The 20225-nt window shown below is 46.9% G+C and overlaps 1 protein-coding gene across 1 annotated transcript in view; it reads right to left on the bottom strand.

Annotated features, from left to right (window-relative positions):
* The window catches only part of HERC3 (HECT and RLD domain containing E3 ubiquitin protein ligase 3), a 604132-nt gene that overhangs the window by 105507 nt on the left and 478400 nt on the right, over positions 1-20225 (bottom strand). The window contains exon 22 of the mRNA XM_078676105.1: positions 16974-17040. Within this exon, the coding sequence (XP_078532231.1) occupies positions 16974-17040 (67 nt within the window). The remainder of the gene's footprint in view (positions 1-16973; positions 17041-20225) is intronic.

Raw genomic sequence — 20225 nt, 5'->3', positions numbered from 1 at the left:
AGAGATCATGCCATTTAATCTTATCCTGGCTCTAGGGGCGGTATATAGTAAGCGAATCAAATTTATGAATAGTGGACTGAACCCCATGCGTGTCAGTATGGTGAAAAGGAAAGACCACTCAAGGGAATCAAAGGCTTTTGTTGCATCCAGAAATACCACAGTAACCTGCGTGTCCGGGTGGAGGTAGTGTAGTGCAGAAAAAACCATTCGTAGATTATGTGTGGTGGAGCGGCCCGGTATGAACCCTGACTGATCTGGCAGGGCCACATATGGGAGCAAAGGCTGGAGGCGATCAGCTATAATCTTAGCGTAGATCTTGACATCCACATTGATTAGAGACAGGGGGCGATAAGAGTCCATGCATTTATCATCTTTGTCTGGTTTAAGCAGTGTGACAATAAGGGCCTCCCTCATCGAGTCTGGCAGTATCCCTACTTCTTGCGCTTCAACAAACACAGCGTGTAGGCGAGGAGCTAGCTCCTCTGCATACGTTTTATAAAAGGCTGCTGTTAGTCCATCCGGACCCGGCGCTTTGTTTAGTGGTAGAGCTTTGATGGTGGTTGCGATCTCCTGTACCGTTACGGGGCGGTCCAAGAATTGCCTGTGTGCGTTGTTAAACCACACCAGTGCAATAGATTCCAAAAAGGCCTCAAGGGTCTCTTCTGATAAACTGTGTGTGGATTTGTACAGTGTGGCATAGTAAGTGGCGAAGGACTGTAGTATCTCCCGCTGGTCTGTCAGTGTCTTTCCCGCACTATCGACCACAGTGTGTACTCGTGTGGGAGGGGAAGTGGATTTAATCATCCTGGCTAGTGTGCGGCTCGGTCTATCTCCTTCGCCATATCTGCGGGCTTCAGCTTGCTTCTCCAAAAATTTTAGTTCGCGCTGCGTCTCTTCAGCAAAATCTAGCAACTTGGCCTTAATCTGCACTGCCAGTGTAGGTGTCGGGGTCTCACAAAATGACTGCTCAAGGACCTTGAGTTCACCCTCCATCGCTGCCAGTGTGTTCCTGATAGACTTTAGGACCCCTGCCCTGCGTGCGATACACTGCCCCCGTATCACCACCTTAAATGCGTCCCAGAGGACAGCATCAGTCTTGACCGTGCCAGTGTTAGTAGCAAAGTAGTCAATAATGTCTTGCCTGAAAGCGGCATCTTGTAATGCATCTGGTGGAAGACGCCAAGAGAAGGCACTGCTCTGGATGCCTGGAATGTCTAGCTCCAGTAAACAGGGGGCATGGTCAGACAGAGACCTGGCCAGTATATCCACTCGTGTGGTCCAAGTGGCTACGTCCGCTGAGACCAACCAATAATTCAATCTGGACCAGGCAGCATGGTGAGCGGATATACATGTACCCCTTCTTGCGTCCGCGTTGCGGGCCCTCCATACATCGATAAGGGAGCCCTCACATATGACATCGGTCAGTGCCTGGCGTGCTTGCGGGTGCATTTGTCTGGATGCGCCTTTTCTATCAAGTGTGTCCTCGAGCACTACATTAAAGTCTCCACCCCATATGATAGTGGAGCAGCCAGTAACTTCAACCTTCGCCCAAACTTCTCTGAAGAACTCCGGGTCATCGACATTTGGACCGTATATGGCAACCATCACCACCTCTTTGCCCATCAAAGCCCCGTGCAGAACGACATACCTTCCCACCTGATCCACCAGTGCAGATTCCTCCCTCCAATCCACGCCGCGGCGCAGAAGAATGGCTACACCTCTGGCATAGTTGGAATAAATGGCTGAGTACACAGAGCCCCACCCCGAGTGCTTAAGCCTAGGAGAGCTGGAGGAGTTGATATGTGTTTCTTGTAGGAAACAAATATCTATGTTATGTCTGAGTAGGTAGCTGTGCATGAGTCTGGATTTTCTGTGGTCGCCTAGGCCCCTTATGTTCCATGTTAAGATTCTGGTCAACCCCATTGATTGCAATAACCAAGCACATGCCCTCCTACCACACGACCCAGAACGCGCATTCTGATTGTCAATATAACATGCTGAATACAATACATCTGACGATACACCAAAGAACACCCAGCCCAACACCACCCCCCACCCACATCAACCCCCCAAACAGGTTGTGTCAAAACCCCCCTAATGCGCCAAGGGCGCCCAAATAAATGGCGCAAAAACAGTAGAACAGTAGCATTGTGGGAGACACCCCTTGAAGGCGTGGCATCTCGAGCGTACATCCATGCTCACACAGGGTGGCTGCATTAGTTAGGCTATTTCTATAATGAACAAAGTAGGAGAAAAGCATAACGCAACTTCACAGCCAGGCACATGTGGCAACTTACAGTATCGACATAAGAACACAGTGGTACGCGCAGAAGTCAAAGTATGAAACCACCAAAACTAGACTATGTGGGACCACCAAATAGTGTTAATGTGGGCTAATGATTCAATCATTGTCACTCATTTGGCTTACGGTTTCAGCCCCAGCGTCCGTCTTCCTCCTCGATCTAGGATTGCATATGTGCTTTGCAAATTTTAGGGCAGACCCCGCATCCAGAAAATAGTGAGTCGTGCCGTCGTGCACAACCCGAAGCTTGGCAGGGTACACGAGAGAGTATGGGATCTGTGCCTGGAGCAGTATTTTCTTAGCAGGCAGGAACTCCTTGCGCGCAGCTTGCACCAGAGGCGTGAAGTCGGGAAAGAAGGATATAGTGTTGCCTTTGTGTGTTATTTTCCCTTTCTCCCTAGCCAAGCGCAGTACGAGATCTCTGTCCTGGTAATTTAGCAGCTTGGCTAATATCGGTCTCGGCGGGGTACCCAGGGGCGGCTTTTTCCCCAGTGCTCTGTGGGCCCGCTCCACAGTGAAGACAGAGGATAAATTGGGATCGAATAGTTCGTGTAATAGGTCGGACACAAAGACCTCCATTTTCCCCATCGCTGTTGTCTCTGGAATGCCCGTGATTCGGACATTGCATCTTCGAGAGCGCGCTTCAAGGTCATCGGCTTTGGCGCAGAGGATATCTATCCTCTTTTCCAGGCTGTTGATGTGGGCCTTGGTTCCCTGTTGGAATTCACAGCATTCCGTGTGTCTGTTCTCCAGACTGTCGATGCGCGTTTCATGTGTGGCTACATGAGATCTCACACTGTCAAGCTGGGCCATCATGTTGTCGAGCTTTGCATCGATATTTTTCAGGCTGGACCGCACCTCCTGCATCAGTGCAGTCACATCAATGTCTTGAGATGCCTCTATGGTTGGCCCCCCTGACGCACCAGCGTCTTGCTCGGCCTGCTTGGACGTCTTCTTTTGCTCAAACGTGAGCCTCGGCTGGTGCGTATCGCCCTTCCCCATGACTAACGGTCAATCATCTGGTGCGCTATGACATAGGACGGGTCACGTTTCCCTGTCACATACGAGCTTATTTTACCTGCGTTGTGAATTAGGGGAGTGCAAAACGCGGGGACAGCAAGACTGGGAAGTCCTGATACATGCCACTGGGCCTCGACAAGTGTGATTGCCCCCACAGCTCCCACAGCGGCAGGACCGGGACGAGTGCTTCCAGTGGCCTCAAGCACTCAATTCAGCAGCCAGCAATCAGGTCACCCAAGGGTTAGGGTATATCAGGCCCACCAAGCGTGCACAACTCCAGTGGCAGGCAGATCGCACCGAACACGGAGCAGCGCGCCCCTCAGCAACTTTTGGGCTCACCTCTGCCGTATCGCATTAGTCAATGAGCGCCGCCACCTCCGCGGTGAGCACAACCCACCAGGCCGGTATGATTAAGAGATCGCGGCCAGTACAATCAGGGCTCCGGTGCGCCGTGCGGTAGTGGACTTTAGGGGCGCCGACGTTAACGCCGAGGGCTCCGAATCAACCAAGCCCGTCCCGCACTGGCGTCCAATTTTAATGTCCAGTCCCAGACCAAGATGGCGGCCGCCCTCGTTGCCAATCAGCCAGGACAGGGCCTTTTGATTCCCCGGAGGTGCAGTGGGCATACACAGTTTTATTTTTAAATGCGGCTTGACCTCCGATGTTCCAGAGCCTTACCCCACCACAGGCGATACGACCGCCGGGACCTCGCTGGTCGCGGAGCCTCTAAGCGGTCCGGGCCCACGCCCTCAAGTAGCGCACAGCTCCCGCACAGGCCTCCAGAGCCGTCGGACCTCTCGGCGAATCCTTTCCGGTGCAAACGGCGGGGTCCGTATCAGGGTGTTGCAGGTGCCTCAAGGCTCCGATTTTACGGTCGATTGTGCTCCGGGTTGTCCGTCACCATTGCGCACTGGCCAGTCGTGCCTGTGACTCGAAATAGCAGGATTGAGGCAGGATTTTGAGTACAGCCGGCGGAGCTCGCTGGTTAGGCGGCCATCTCGCTGCTCGTCCGGCCACGCCCCTCCTTTCACTACTAATTTTTGGGAGGCATACCTGAAGCTGTGAGGGAAACGGCCAGCGAACTTTGGGCCAGTACCAGCGTCCCTGCACTCACTCCTCTACCGCCGTGAGGGAAACGGCCATCACCGCCTCTGCACGGACGCCGCACGGGCAGGGACTTCACTTCCCAGGTGCCCCGGCGGCTCTAGGCACCGGAGTGACGCCACTGGAGCGACCGGAGGCGCGATAAAGCGCGGAGCGCCCTGAGCTCCCTGGGAGGCATACCTGAAGCCGTGAGGGAAACGGCCAGCGAACTTTGGGCCAGTACCAGCGTCCCTGCACTCACTCCTCTACCGCCGTGAGGGAAACGGCCATCACCGCCTCTGCACGGACGCCGCACGGGCAGGGACTTCATTTCCCAGGTGCCCCGGCGGCTCTAGGCGCCGGAGTGACGCCACTGGAGCGACCGGAGGCGCGATAAAGCGCGGAACGCCCCTCGCACCCGCGAGTCGCGCGCGGGAGCAGGCCGGGAGATGCCCGGGACAAGGGCGGGTCAGTCTATGTCAGTCATAGACAGGAAGAGGCAGGGCAGGGCCATATTCCCTGGCCAATCCTGCATTGCTCCCCTCGGACTGTTGCAAACCTGTAAATTCGGCTAAGTGTTCTCCGATTACTGGATTTTTAGCCTTGGTTGCATTGTTCTTGTTTGATTTTGGATGCTGTAATTTTATGTTTAGGACTGATCATGCCAAGTAACAAAGAGAAATTCACATCTGGGTCAGGGCCAATTGACAATTATCTAGTAAAAATGGTTAGCAAAATTAATAGTGACAGAAGGGCCTCCTTGGGAAGGGACTCCCTTTCAAACAGTTTACAAGTTCCCCCAATCCCCGCAGAGAACTTTCCAGAGTCGGTCTCCCCAGACTCGGATACTATAACGCTCACTACAGTTACTGCCCAGGTTCACGTGGTTCCACCAGATGTAGAAAGACTTAGCGAAAGTGAAGAAAGTGAGGAAGTACTGCCTGTTGTCAGACCAGTACGTAATTGCAGGAAACACCTAACTAAAAGGGGAGGTAAGCACACTAAAAAAAAGGTAGATTTCCCCCCTCAAACGCAACCGCGACCGCAGTCCAACCCAGAAGAGCTTAGTAATGAGCGGGTAGAAATTACTGCCCCTAATGGCTCCTTAAGTCCTGATCAATTTCCCCATTTGCTTCATTCCCTGGAAGCACTGCTTGAAGTTAAACTTGATCAGCTTGTCCAACCTCTATTGTGAAAGCTTGACAGTGTGACTGCTGAAGTTAAGAGGTTGGGAGGGCTGCTCTCCAAGCACTTGACAGGGGCTGACAGTCCCAAAGAGGTGGCGAAGGCTACAGGAGGGTCTGAGCAGATAGCTAGAGGGGTAATCCAGCAGCAAGATAAAGAGCACCCTATCAATACTGACCCTATAGTAACAGCTCACAGTATAGCAGCCAGGGGAGCCGGTGAAACAACAACAGGTCCTGCTAGCTCACCCAGCAACAGTACGGTTAAGAGAAGTAGAACAATGAACCTTCCCCCAGCATGTTCCCCTTACGTGGTTGTGTTAACAAATGTACCACCGCTGGATTGACAATTACCACTCTCTTATGAGGAATCGCATGAAACACTTAAAAATAAGACCGTGTCTTGGTTAAGCAGGAAGAACAATAGTTACTTACCTGTAATCTGTGGTTCTCCAGTATTGGTGTCTTTCATAGATTCACATGCCTGAATCATTCCCAGTCGTCGGAGTAGGAGTCCCACGGTACATAAAAAAGCAGTAATATGCCATTTGTACATAGCAAATAACAGTTATACTAAACCAGGAAGTAAAGTAGCCCCAGCTACCATGGAAAAAAACTTCCACATTAGTGACTATCCAAGTCATTATGTATAGACCAAACTGCAGCCAATCAGACCACAGCTCCCACCAGAATACTCTCCCCAGAGACCCAGGCTGTCAGATTTTGTAGCACCGGAGTGTACCTGAGTATATATATATATATCTAACAGTCTGGGTGAGACTCTGAGGGGAGGTGGGTGGGTGCATGTGAATCTATGAAAGACACCAATACTGGAGAACCACAGATTACAGGTAAGTAACTATTGTTCTTCTCCAGTATTAGGGGTGTCTTTCATAGATTCACATGCCTGAATCCGAGTAGTTAGCAGTAATACAATATATCGCTCTTAGACGCTAAGCTAACAGTCTTCATGCATGAACATAATGTAATGCAATAACATATTAAAGCGTCAAAAGAGCAAGAGGAGGTGGGAGAGATCATCAGAGGCTCACCTTATTGAAAAAGATTACGCAGGACTGCTCTCCCCACTGAGGCATCGGTATCACTTGAAGAATCCAGACAGTAATGCCTCGTGAATGTGTGCCTGCTGGACCATGTTGCCGCTCTACAGATCTGCAGGAGAGGCACACCAGCAAACAAAGCAGTTGAAGAGGAGACTGCTCTCGTAGAATGAGCTCTAGGTAAGGTCTGTAAGGGTTTACCTGCTTGTAGATGGCAGAGCCCTATCGTTGATGAGACCCACCTAGCGATAGTCTGTTTTGTCACTGCACAGCCTTGTCTCAGTCTGCCATGCGCTACAAATAGCTGATCCGTCTTCCTGATGGCAGCTGTCCTTGAAAGATAAAACTTAAGACATCTCCTAATGTCTAATGAGTGTAAAGTCCGCTCAGCTGGCGACTGCGGATTCGGAAAGAATGTCTTAAGTATCACTGGCTCATTTAAATGAAAATCCGATGGCACCTTGGGCATGTACTTCGGGTTGGTGCGCAGTATCACAGAGTCATTCGTGAATTGCAAGAAAAGTGGCTTAGACGTGAACGCTTGCATGTCACTCACCCTTCTGGCTGATGTTAACGCCAGCAGTAATGCAACCTTCCAAGTGATGAACTTGAGATCAACTTTATGGATTGGCTCAAAGGGATGGCGCATGAGCTGAGCTAGTACTATATTCAAATGCCAGGATGGAGGTGGCAGACGTATTGGTGGAAACATACGAAATAAACCTTTAAAGAATTGCTGGATAATTCTTGAGGAATATAGAGAATTCGTACCATCCTGACGGTATCGGGATATAGCCGCTAAAAACACTTTAAGCGTTGAGTGCGCCAAACCTGATTTAGCCAACTGCAGAAAGAAGGGTAAGATCTTTTCCGGTTCCGCATTCATGGGATGTAAATTCATAGTTTGGCACCAAACACAAAAACGCTTCCATTTAAGTTTGTAAGTTTTGTTCGTTGAAGGCGCTCTAGCATTGGCTAGGACTTCTTGACAGTCCTGCTGAATGTTCAAGTGTGCAAACTCATGGTGTTGAGGAGCCAAGCCGATAATTTCAGAGAATGAGGGTCCAGATGTTATACCCTGCCTTCTTGAATTGTCAGAAGATTTGGAATTTGAGGCAGCTGGACTGGTTCGCGTTCTGATAGAAGAAGCTGTGTGAACCAATATTGTCGTGGCCACCGTGGAGCAATCAGAATTATTCGACACGGTTGACTCCTCATTTTCTTGATGACTTTGGGAATTAATGGAATTGGCGGGAAGGCGTAGGCAAATATCCGCTCCCAATTCAGTGACAGAGCATCCCCGCAAGATTCTCTGTGGGGAATCCAGCTCGCAAAGTGTGTACATTTCTTGTTCCGAAAAGTTGCGAAAAGATCCAGATCGGGGTGACCCCATCTCTGGAAGATCCGATCCAGCGCTGGCTGATGCAGTTCCTACTCGTGAGTGCTGCTCTTGGACCTGCTCAGGGAATCTGCCAGTACATTGGCTACTCCTGGAACATGCACCGCTGACAAGTTGATGTCGTGATTCAGAGCCCAATTCCAGATCTCTTGAGCCTGCTGGGACAACCGGGCTGATCTTGTGCCCCCCTGCTTGTTCAGGTAATGCATGCTCGTTGTGTTGTCTGTTCGAATCAACACTGTCGAGCCTTCCAGTATCGCCTGAAAAGATTTCATGGCGAGGAAAATGGCCCTTAATTCCAATAGATTGATGTGCCATTTCTTTTGTTGTCTGTCCCATTTGCCACTGATCGTCATCCCTTGAAGGTGAGCGCCCCAACCTTCTAGCGAGGCATCCGTGGTTACGATGAATCTGGGGACCTCTGCGAGGAAAGCACAACCCACCTGCAGGTTGTGTTTCTGACTCCACCACAGGATTGTATTCTTCATTCGAGGTGTTAAGGCGATGATATCCTCGAAGGAACCCGATACCTGCACCCATTGGTGACTGAGTTCCTCTTGTAAGGGTCTCATCCTCAGACGACAGTTTGGAGTGAGAGGGATGCACGATGAGATCATCCCTAGGAAAGATTTGAATTTTCGAACAGAAATGCACTTTTTTCTGAGGAGTGTAGTCGCCATCTTTTGAATCTTCTCCTGCCTTTCGCTTGAAACGAAGACCTGAGCGAGCTTGGAATCCAGCGTCACTCCTAGGAAAGACTTCCTTTGTGATGGTATCAGATCTGATTTCTCGAAGTTCACTGAGAAACCCAGGCTTTGAAGCAGGCAAAGGCATTTCTGTACATGTCTGCTTGTTGTGGCGTAGGAATTGGCCTTGATAAGGCAATCGTCCAGATATGGGTATATCTGAATACCCTGTAATCGTAAGTGGGCCGCTACAGGTGCCAACATCTTTGTGAATACCCTTGGGGCTGAACGTAGTCCAAAGGGAAGCACCTTGAATTGGAAATCCCTGCCAGCCACTCTGAACCTTAGGAACTTCCTGTGTCTGGGGAAAATGGGTACGTGGAAGTAAGCATCCTGAAGGTCGAGTGTTGCCATGTGGTCCCCTTCTGCCAAAAACTGGAGGATCTCTTGGAGTGTCAACATTCTGAACGTTAATTTTTTGATGTATTTGTTGAGGGCACGCAAATCGAGGATGGGGCGCCATTCCCCCGATTTTTTGCGTATCAAGAAAAAACGAGAGTAAAAACCTTTTCCTCTCTGATGTTGAGGTACTCTCTCGATTGCCCCCTTTCGAATCATTGTATTGATTTGGATGAACAGCTCTTTGAGATGTGCTGGGGGCGGTCCCTTTGGGGGTGAATTTGGAGGGGTTTTTACAAATTCTAATATGTGGCCCTTGGAAACCACATCCAGGACCCATTTGTCTGTGGTAATATTTGACCATTTTGAGCAATGTAGGGATATTCTTCCTCCAATTTGTTTCTGGCTGGGACAAAGTGGTGGCAGGATGTGAGTCTCACTTTTTGTTAGTGTTGTCTCTGCCCCGATATGTTGTTTTCCCTCGGGGCTGTGAATAATTATTTCTTCTCTGGCCATAAGGCTGTTGCTTATATGGCTGGTATCTCTGGGCATTTTGGTTGTTCGTATATGAACGCTGTTGGTAATATCCTCCTCTATTTGTGAAGTTACCTCTTCCTCTAGCACCACGAAAGGAAGATTTCCGATACTGCAGAGTACCCAACGATCGTGCAGTTTCTGTATCCTTCTTGATGGCCTGCAAAGCCTCATCCACATGCGAGCCGAATAGGTACTCGCCATCATAAGCCATGTTCAGCACCTTGGCTTGCACCTCCTGCCTAAAGGATGTAGATTTCAACCATCCCTCTCTTCTAAGGACAGCAGCTCCTGCCAACTGTCTAAATCCTGTAGCTGCCACTTCCACTGCAGCATCAATGATCTCCGACGAAGCACACTCCCCTTCCTGCAGAATTTTTGTGGCTTCGGTACGATCCGGTTCAGGCAGTTTTTGAATGTATGGCGATATGTCTGACCACATCTGCCTATCATACCTGCCGAGAATTGCCAACGAATTAGCAGCCCTAACTGTAGTCGCTGCAATAGTCGATACCTTTTTCCCAATGGTATCGAGTCGCCTCCCATCTCTGTTCGTAGGAGTAGAGATCTGAGATGATGGGTTCTTTGCTCTCTTTTGAGCTGCTTGCGCAATGACTGACTCCGTCTTGGCCTGGCCGATCAGGCAAGCAGGTGAAGAAGTTGGTGCCCTGTACTTCTTATCCACTCGCGGTAAAACCGCAGGTAAAGAATTAGGTGTGGCCATGATCTTTAGACCTTCTTTCCAAATGAAGTCTATAATTGGAATAGACCAACTTTGCCTCTGAGACAAACTCTTAAAGTCGTACAGGAAACATTCGTCCTGTTTAGCCTCCATGGTAATGAGAAATCTCTTAGTTGCTTTGTCCATAATCCTATGGAAATTTGCAATATCCACCGGTGGTGACTCAGCCTTTGGTTCTTCATCTGGAGCAGGTGTGTCAGCTTGATAATCTTCATACTCCGACGAGTCCGTTTTATCCAATTCCCCCTCTTCATGAGTTTCCTCATCAGTATTCTCATCCTCCGTTTGGTGGTAGGGCACCGGTGTGGATGGTCGGGCATGCTCCGTGTCTTCTGTCATTGGAGCTCGAGGCCGTGGAGAAGAGATTTGTGATTCGCCTGACTCTGAAGGCGGGAAACGGCGATAATAATCGCTCAACATATACTGCAAATTTTGGAAAAGCTCCATAGGCATTTGCATCCCTGGCGTTCGTTCAGTCTCCAACCTAGGCGGTGGCATCACTTGCTCCTCTTCCTCCTGATCCTTTACAAGTATAAGCAAATCAGATGGGCTCTTAGCTGCCTGAAATAGTTCCTCACCAGACTCATCCTCTTCAGAATCCAAGAGCTTGTCTGGCATCTTTAGTGGCGACAAAGATGCAGACTGTGATGAACGCCTTTGTAATAGAGCCGCAGTGGTGGCTGGAGATGGCAGCTGTATTACCTTGCTCCTTGCTTACCAGACTTGAAGATCTGTGCAAGATGACAGCTTCGGTGTTGTTGGATTCTCTTGAGCCACTGGTAATACTGCTTCTTGTGGCTTAGACTTCGACGTCGACGTCGACGATGCACTCGTCGACGATAATTGCTCCGTCGACGACTGTGGCTGTTTAATCTTCGTCGACGAGATGGACTTCGTCGTCGACGACGAAATTGTCGACGGAACAACTTTCTTCGTCGACGGGACTATCTTCTTTGTCGACGGGGCCGTCGACGGTGTTTTCCTCGTCGACGATGGGATCGTCTACGGCAGCTTCGTCGACGATGCCGTCGACGACGGTAAGGTCTTCTTTTTTTGCCTGTAAGGCTGCCGTCGACGGCAAGCTGCTCGTCGACGCTGGTACTAGCTTCGTCGACGGAGGCTCGTCGACGAGAGGTGTGACTATTTTCGTCGACGAGATGGGACGAATCTGGACATGAACAAACGTCGGAGAGGACGCTGAGGCCATCACCATAGAAGGTTTTGGTGAGGAAAAACTCACAGTAGAAGTCACTGCAGTGGCTGTCTGACAGGAAAACGGCAGAGTAGTCGCTGCCTTGGTTACAGGCCTCTGAGGTGACAATAAAGACGCAGTCTTTTTTGATTCTGTTGGCCTCACAGATTTCTCAGAGGATTTTTTCATTTTTGATGTAGAAGGCTCACCAGCGTCTACAGTGAGCTGAGCCTGTCTTGCCACCTTAGCCTTAGGAGTAGTCACAGTACTCTCAGCCATCCTCTTCCTAGATCCCATAGAAGACCCTGAAGCCAAACTTCCTACCTCTGAGAGTGGCACATCCTTATCTTTAATCCGCTGTATCCACAGCAGCAAGCGACCCTCTCTGTCCCTGAGGGTCTTTGAAGGAAAGGTGCGACAAATCTTGCACTCCTTAGCCTGATGATGAGGGTACAAGCAGTAGATGCAGAGAGTATGCGGATCCTCCTTGAACAGTCTTGCCTTTCCACAGGATTCACAGGCCCTGAACAGGGACTTTGATTTAGACATGTTAGAAAGTGAAAACTTTCAAAAGTAGAGAAAAAACTGAGCAGAGCTCAGAGAGACTCCCTATCACACGACGTGCGGTAAAAAATCTGACAGCCTGGGTCTCTGGGGAGAGTATTCTGGTGGGAGCTGTTGTCTGATTGGCTGCAGTTTGGTCTATACATAATGACTTGGATAGTCACTAATGTGGAAGTTTTTTTCCATGGTAGCTGGGGCTACTTTACTTCCTGGTTTAGTATAACTGTTATTTGCTATGTACAAATGGCATATTACTGCTTTTTTATGTACCGTGGGACTCCTACTCCGACGACGGGGAATGATTCAGGCATGTGAATCTATGAAAGACACCCCTAATACTGGAGAACTGTGGTTTCCCTAGTAAATTTGCCCAGGATATTCTATCTACAAGAAGGGCCAACTGGATAGGGTATTCTAAGAAGACCTGTAAAGGAGAGTGTATAATTATTAATTTTAGACACCCACAACACGCAGCCACAGTTCTACTAAGGGCAGCCTCTTTGTCGCAAGATGCCAACAGTATCTGGGTGCGTCCTCTAGGGTTCTTTTATAATCATCTAGCGGGTAATCCGCCACCTAGTGCAAGAAGGCGTCCTTACACCCCGGTTATGGCTCAGACATTGTACTCTGTTGCGGGTTCCTGTGGAGAGAACTTATTTAACCCAGGCATGGGAAGGAATCCTTGTACTCCCGCTTTGGCTCAGACGCCAGTTCTATTTCAGGGCTCTGGTGGGGAAAATTATTTTAATTATGGGCCCAACATTCCTACCCATAACAGATTTGAATTGCTTTCATCTTTGGAGCTATGCGATTGACGTGAGGTTGAAATGGAAGGTGTGGAAGAGCCATATATAGCTTCTGTCCCTCTAGTACAGGACCACTCTGGTTTGACCCCTCCCCCTATTCACTGTAATCCTGTGTTGCCAAGTAATGCGAAAGGGGTAACGGTAAAGATGCTAAGTTGGAATATAGCCGGCCTGCGTTCAAAGAGAGATGATGTCAACTGGTTAAACTTAGTGAAACAGAATGACATTGTGGCTCTCCAAGAGACTTGGGACAGAGACTGTGATTTTTGGGTGGATGGTTTTACCTCTTACTTTGTCCCTGCAGTAAAATCATTGGCGGGGAGAGATAAAGGGGGACTTATGTTATTGGTCTCTGTGAATGTGAGAGGATCAGTCAGTATGCTAGACTGTGCCTCTAATAATAATTTTCTAATTTTGGAATTGAAACTTACCAATAACACTAAATTAATCCTAGTAAATTGCTATAACTCTCAGTGTGGGGACCTCCCTAATGTTCATTTGTTATGGCTGTCAGATTTTTTAAATGTTTATAGTGCAAAGCAAACCACTTTATGCCAACTTATTTTGTTGGGTGATTTTAATGTCCACTTATGTAATCAAAATTGTTCATTAGATGACATTAATGGACCGGATTTCACATCCCTCAACATTTTGAGCACTCTAACAAGGGGGAAGCTCTAGAGAAACTCTTAACAAACAATGACCTGTTTGAAGCAGAGTTTTTTGATAAAAATTCACGTATCCCCACATACACTGGGAGGGACTGTGAAACCATAATTGATTATATCTTCCTTTCTTCTGGACTTTTAAAGTATGTTATTTTCTATAATGCCATACCTTCCTGTTTTAGTGATCATAACCCGGTGGTAATTGAAATGGTAAATGGTTTTTCGCTTATGAACGCAACCACCCCAACTGTGGTGGTGGTAGAAGTAAAAGCAAAAGACCAGGGAAGGAGGTTAAATTGGAGTAAGGTGGTGCCTGAGGAGTTCTTTAATAGTATTACTGCCAAGGCCGCTCGGGATTTAAACATTTGTGGAGATCCCCACTCATTGGGGGAGCAAGTAATCTCTTCTTATGAAGTTATTTGCTCCTTAGTGGCCAAAGAACTCACTTCTAAAAGTCGACCAGCTAAAACTAAAGAGGTTGCAGGTTGGTTTGACCATTTATGTACTAAATCCCACAACCGACTGAAAAAAGCTCTCCAGGAGCGACCTAGAAATAAAGCTTTGGTGGCCCAGCTCAGAAGGGAGTATTCTAGAGTGGTACTGGAAAGGAAGAATAAAATTAAACAGGAAGCGTGGTTGGAGCTTATGGACTCCGCAACCTTAAAAGACAGTGCTAAATTTTGGTCCATTATTAACAAGCCACTGTTTTCAGATAGTAAAAACGAGGCTCTAGAAGTAAACATTGCTGAGGAGGATTGGTTGAGCCATTTTGAGCAAATCTATGGCAGTCATCTGGATTTAGAAATTTTTGTGGCCCCAGACTCAGATTCTTCTATTTTGCCAGTGAGATTTTCCGTATATGAAGTTGTAAAGGCAATCGAAGAATCTGCAAGTCGAAAAGCTCCGGGGCCAGATGGAGTCCCCTCAGACATGTATAAAGCAAACCCACTATACTGGGCTAACATCCTGACTAACGTTTTTAATACCTCGGCCCAGGTTGGTTTTCCTAAATCTTGGTCCCGATCAACAATAATCCCAGTTTTTAAGAAGGGCCAAAGGTCTGACCCTAGATGTTACAGGCCTATTTCCTTGCTAGATTCCTCAATTAAAATTCTTGGGAAGGTAATTCTGGCAAGGATAACAGGGTGGGCCTCAGACAATAACATTCTGTCTGACGCCCAATATGGCTTTAGAGCTGGGAGGGGCACGGAGGACCAATGTTTAAATTTACATTTAATAACAGCTAAGTACACCACGGCCGCAAGGGGTTCCATCTATCTGGGTTTTATGGACTTGTCCACAGCTTTTGATCTAGCTAATAGGTCAAAGCTGTGGACTTTGCTCCTGGAACTAGGACTTGACCGCTCCCATGTGTACTTTTTGGCCGAGATGCACAGGGATCTTAACGCCTCAATCAGGATGCCTACTGAGGGGAAATGTACGTCCAGTTTTAAATCGGGCAGAGGGGTGCGGCAGGGCTGCATCTTGGCCCCTATGTTATTTACACTGTATATTAATTCACTGGAGGTAAACCTGTCTACTGCGACCCCTGATATTCCACGTATGGGAGGGATACCGGTTCCGGTACTCCTATACGCTGACGCCGCCGTTTTGTTAGCCAGGACCCCTCTGGGCCTGCAAGACTACTGGACTCATTTGGGGCCTTTATGAAAAATTTGGACTTGGTAGTTAACAACGGCAAATCGCACGTCATGTCTCTGGGGCCTTCGAAGAACAAAGTTAAAACCTTTTTTTGTGGGGGAGAGGAAATCTCTAGAGTGAAGGTATTTACCTACCTGGGAGTGGTCTTTGATGATAAGGGTTCTTGGTCCCCTCAACTCTCAATGAAGGTAAATTCAGTGAGAAACTCGTCAGTGGCAGTGTAAGGCTTTGCTAAAAGGCTGGGGGGAAAACCTTGTGAGGCAATTCTAAAAATCTACAAAGCCAAGACCATCTCCATTGCTAGGTATGGGGCCTCAATTTGGGGTTATACCACACCCGATGCTATACAAATTGAAGAAAACAAATTTTTAAAGTCTCTCCTTGGCCTCCCTCAATCCACGGCCACCCACTCTGTACACCTAGAACTGGGGATTGGTTATTTAGCAGACATAATTAAACTTGCCCCAATGCTGCTATGGATCAAAATCTGGCTAAACCCGAACCTCTCCCTAAATCACAAGATTTTAAAGGACTGCATTAAGCTGGATAACATGTATAAAATTCAGTGGTTATCGTACATTAAGACGGTAGCAAGGTCTATGGGGCGACCAGAGATCTTTTTCCATCCAGAATCTCTTTGCAAAGCAGACCTTGAGTGGGTAAAAACCAACTTCATAAGATTAAGGGAGGCAGAACGGGAAGGTGCAGAAATGTGTAAACCTCTGGTTAGGGGCCATGTTTTGGTTACCCAGTCAACAGCAATGCCACTTTATTTGTCTATTGTGACAAACTCTTTTCATAGATGGCTATTGACGAAACTTCGGTTTAATCAGATACACACAATACTCTGGGATGTGGAGGGATGGAGTAGACCTGAAGATGCTGCCCCACGCAAATGTGATGAATTTTCCCAGCAAGACACTATGCACTTTATGATTTTCTGCCCCCTGTACCAAGATGCTAGGAAAAGGTTTATTATTCCATTATTGAAAAATATGAATTTTATACAGTGTAAACCTGCCTTATTGTTTTTTAAATTGTTAGAATCCCCTCTAACTATGTTTTGTGTTGCCAGCTTTCTTGCAGCTTCGGTTAGAAGCAAGAGAGCTAGACTGAAAGTTACTCCAGACCCTGACCCCTCTTAATATCCAGTCAATGTATTTTTTAATTCTGCCTGATCATGGGAATGTTGATGATTGTTTTAATGTATTTTTGTATTATACTCTGTAAATAATGTATTTTGAATGTTTTGGCATTTGTATAGCATACTTTTATGATTTTAATTAATCGAATAAAGTGGTTTTTGACTTGACTTGACTACTAATTTTTGTTAAGAATATTTTGTTGATATTCATAAAAAACATTACAAATGTTAATCCATCCTGAAATTCTTCCCTGAATTTCTCACTAGTCCAGGGGTGTCTATATATACACATTTGGAAAATAACTAGAAATGGAATACCAGCGGCCCTACTAACTTTATTTTTGGATGAATGTAAGCCAAATTGATTTTCTTTGTAATTCTAAATGCATGGCTACAAAAAACCCGTTGGAACAGACCTCCATGGAAGCTTCAGATGTAAACATTGCATACAACAGAAAAAAAGCAAAGGCAGCTGAGTGTGCACTAAAGTCGACCAATTCCAAGCATGTATTAAGATTTATTCTTACTGTGAAGTTGAGACAGAACACCTCTTCTAAATCATCATGGGCATAATCCAAAAGCTGCTGAAGACTCCTACAGAGGAAAAAGATAAAACAAACTGTCAGAAATGTTTACAGCAGAATAACTTTAAAACTGCTGTCTGTATGCTTAACCCCTTCGCTGCGGCGGCTATTCCGCCGCAGCGCTAAGGGGGAGGCGGGGCCGCGCGGCGGTCCCGTGCTCGTGACGGAACCGCTCCGTCAGCACCCGCGGGTGAGCTGTGCTTATGACGGAACGGTTCCGTCACGGCCCCACCCACCTAATAGAACCTTCAGCGCAGGCGCGGCGAGCGGGCCGTGACGGAACCGTTCTGTCACCAGCACAGCCCACCCGAGGCTCGTGACGGAACGGTTCCGTCACGAGCATGGGAGGGGTTAAGGCAACTGCTAAACAGCTAGCTTGAAATAGCAAATTATGCCAGGACCAAACACTGACCAAAGTGTGAGGAAATCTGACAGAAAACGGAAAAAGCTGTAAGATACTGGCAGGTTACAAAGTAACTGCAAGGTGTGACTGTTGTTTTCATCAGACCGGTAGAATTTATGTTGGCTCTGCAAATTTCCTAGCATGAAACCTTGGCGAGCATAATATTCCAAAAAGACAGGTGGCAAATACAAAGGCATAATTCATTTAAGAGGGGGTCATTAAACCAACAAAAAAGATGTTTATTAAGCATGATAGAGATACAATGTTAAAATGGTTATGAAGCAATTATGTACATTTTTCTTAACTAACATAATTCAGTATAATATAATATATTATAATATAATATATACACACAAAATGAGTGGACAAATAAGCAAACAGTATTCATTTCATAATGATTATATCATGAACATGGAGAATATTTACAATAGAATATAATGGTAACTGCGGCAGGAAGTTACATGAGAAAATGTTTTACAGTAAAATAAAAAAACACATCTGAACTCTAGGGACAAAAACCCTTACCACTGAGGGCAACGATGCCATTCTCCCCTGAAAGTGTGGAACTTCAGTGGACATGTCGTTTGAAACCCAACGGAGGTGCTCCATGTGCTTGCTGGGATGAGTGTGCACCCAAAATGCATGCCTCAGAAAGTAACAGGTTGCTATTGTATGAAGTCTGGGATGTAGGTGAGACCAAATGACTGTCAGCTGAGACCCAGATGTTTGTCTCCTGCTCACTAGGCCACTGGAACCAAGCTATACTTGGCTGATGAGCCATAACAGGGTGAAACCGGTCCTGCTTTGCTTGTGTTGGAGTTCAGGGAGGACCGGATCTGGCAGTTCGGACAGCAGTATTTCCACTGGAGCAGGGTCAAGGCTGAGTTGCATATGGCTGGGTCTAAACCGAGGTGGCATGGTAGGTGAAAAACGATGTACTGGGATGCAGCCAAGAGTGACTGCAAGTGGCTGAGATTAATTCAAGCATTCCATCTATCACCTTGTTGAAATTGACGCCCTCATTGCGGCAGGTATGCCCAGACGTGGGTCCAGTGCTCACTGTGCCATTGGAACCAAGCGATAGCCTGATGAGCAGGGCAAAACCGCTCCTGGATTGCTTGTGTTTCAGTGCAGGGAGGATCGGGCCTGGCAGTTTGGGCTGAACGGTTCCAACTGGAGCAGGTTTAACACTGATTTGCCTTTGACGGTGTCCACATGAGGTGACATAGATGGCGAAAAACGATAAACGGAGAAGCCGCCCTAAGCGTCTGCCAGTGGCTGAGATGAATTCAAGCATTCCATCCATCACCTTGTTGTTGCTGTAGCCGACACCCTAATGAGAGGCACAGGCCTCTTCACCTTCACACTGTTGTAGAGATTACAGTTAGTCTCCATTTTAATTTTCCTCTTTTAACGTAGCATCTTTTTCTGATGGTGGTTTGCTCATTTTACCCTAATATGAGGACGTGCCACACATGCATTTGGTCGATATTTTTACCCCGTAGTCTGCACAATTAGTTCCAGGGTCACACATATTGGAACAAGATATCCTTTTTTTAATTTTGAGCTTGTAGGAGACAACTCTTTTTCTCCAGACTAACTAAGACATTGTTCTGCACCTCTGGCTGGTGTTCTATTACGTAAACAGCGTACATGCTGAATTCAGGGAGAGGCACTTCACGCCAAAGTTATCATTGAGCTGCTGTGACTTCGATGCAGCTCTGCAGTCATCCTGAGAAGGAAGATAGCCATGCAAGAGGAGTGTGCAGGCCTGCACACTCTGATGGGGTGCATTAGTTTATGTATCGAAGCGGGCTTCCAGACACAATATACCAAGGTATAGGGTTAGATTATTTCAACAGGTCTGGCAGATGGGTACTCTCGCTATTTTCTTGCTAGTGTAGAGGTATTAGTGATAGATAGGAGTAACATTAGGAAAAAATAACATGGTTGAATTGTTTGTGTTGTTTACCATTTTAATAATGCTTATAGCAATGGTGTGTTTCATCTGCTTAATACTCGCAGCTCACGTTTTTTTAAACAAGGATTAGATCTTTTTAATAAACATTTAAAAATGTTCTCTAGAATCTTTTCTTTTTGACATCTAAGGCATGCAAAAGTAACAAACAAAAGGGTTAGAGCTGTTTCCACTAATTCCTTGGGAATCGGAGTGGTCATGTTCGAGGTTACCGACAACAACTATAACTCTGGAATGTTAGGCGTTTAGATGTAGTACTGTGAGCTTGTTAAACCAACATTTACTGATAATATGAGTACACTCAGTCTCTATATTGTGAAGCTTTGTTGAACTAATAGATAGTCCTAATAAATGTGTGGGAACCGTATAAGATTGCACCTCCTACATTCTAGGTTTGATACCTATTTAATGGGTCTCCAGAGAAGTTTCTTGTGTGTTATCACATTTATGCAGAAAAGTCTGATGTGATAAGAATTTAGCATCTATTTATGTCTGTAGGTTGAGCAAGCTTCATCTTTTAAAATGACTGTCCTCTAAACTGTTTCCTTTCTTTGAATTCCATTAATTAAATATGGCGCAAGCAGTCATTATTGTTGTTAATTTTAGACAAGCTGTCACTAATCATTTGGCTTGATATGGGCTCGCCAATAGCGGTAGAGATGTAACATTCTTGGTTGAGGCACACAAAGTGTATAAATGTGAAGTTTTTTATTCCTGGGTTAATTTCTCAGCAGTCGATGCCAATCTACAAACATTTCTCCCATACACGGAGGTTGCAGTTCCAGATGCATAAAAACATTATGAATATTTTGAA

The sequence above is a fragment of the Lissotriton helveticus genome, chromosome 2_1, assembly GCF_964261635.1.
Source record: "Lissotriton helveticus chromosome 2_1, aLisHel1.1, whole genome shotgun sequence".
Taxonomy (NCBI): Eukaryota; Metazoa; Chordata; class Amphibia; order Caudata; family Salamandridae; genus Lissotriton; species Lissotriton helveticus.
This window is presented reverse-complemented; position numbering and strand designations above follow the sequence as displayed.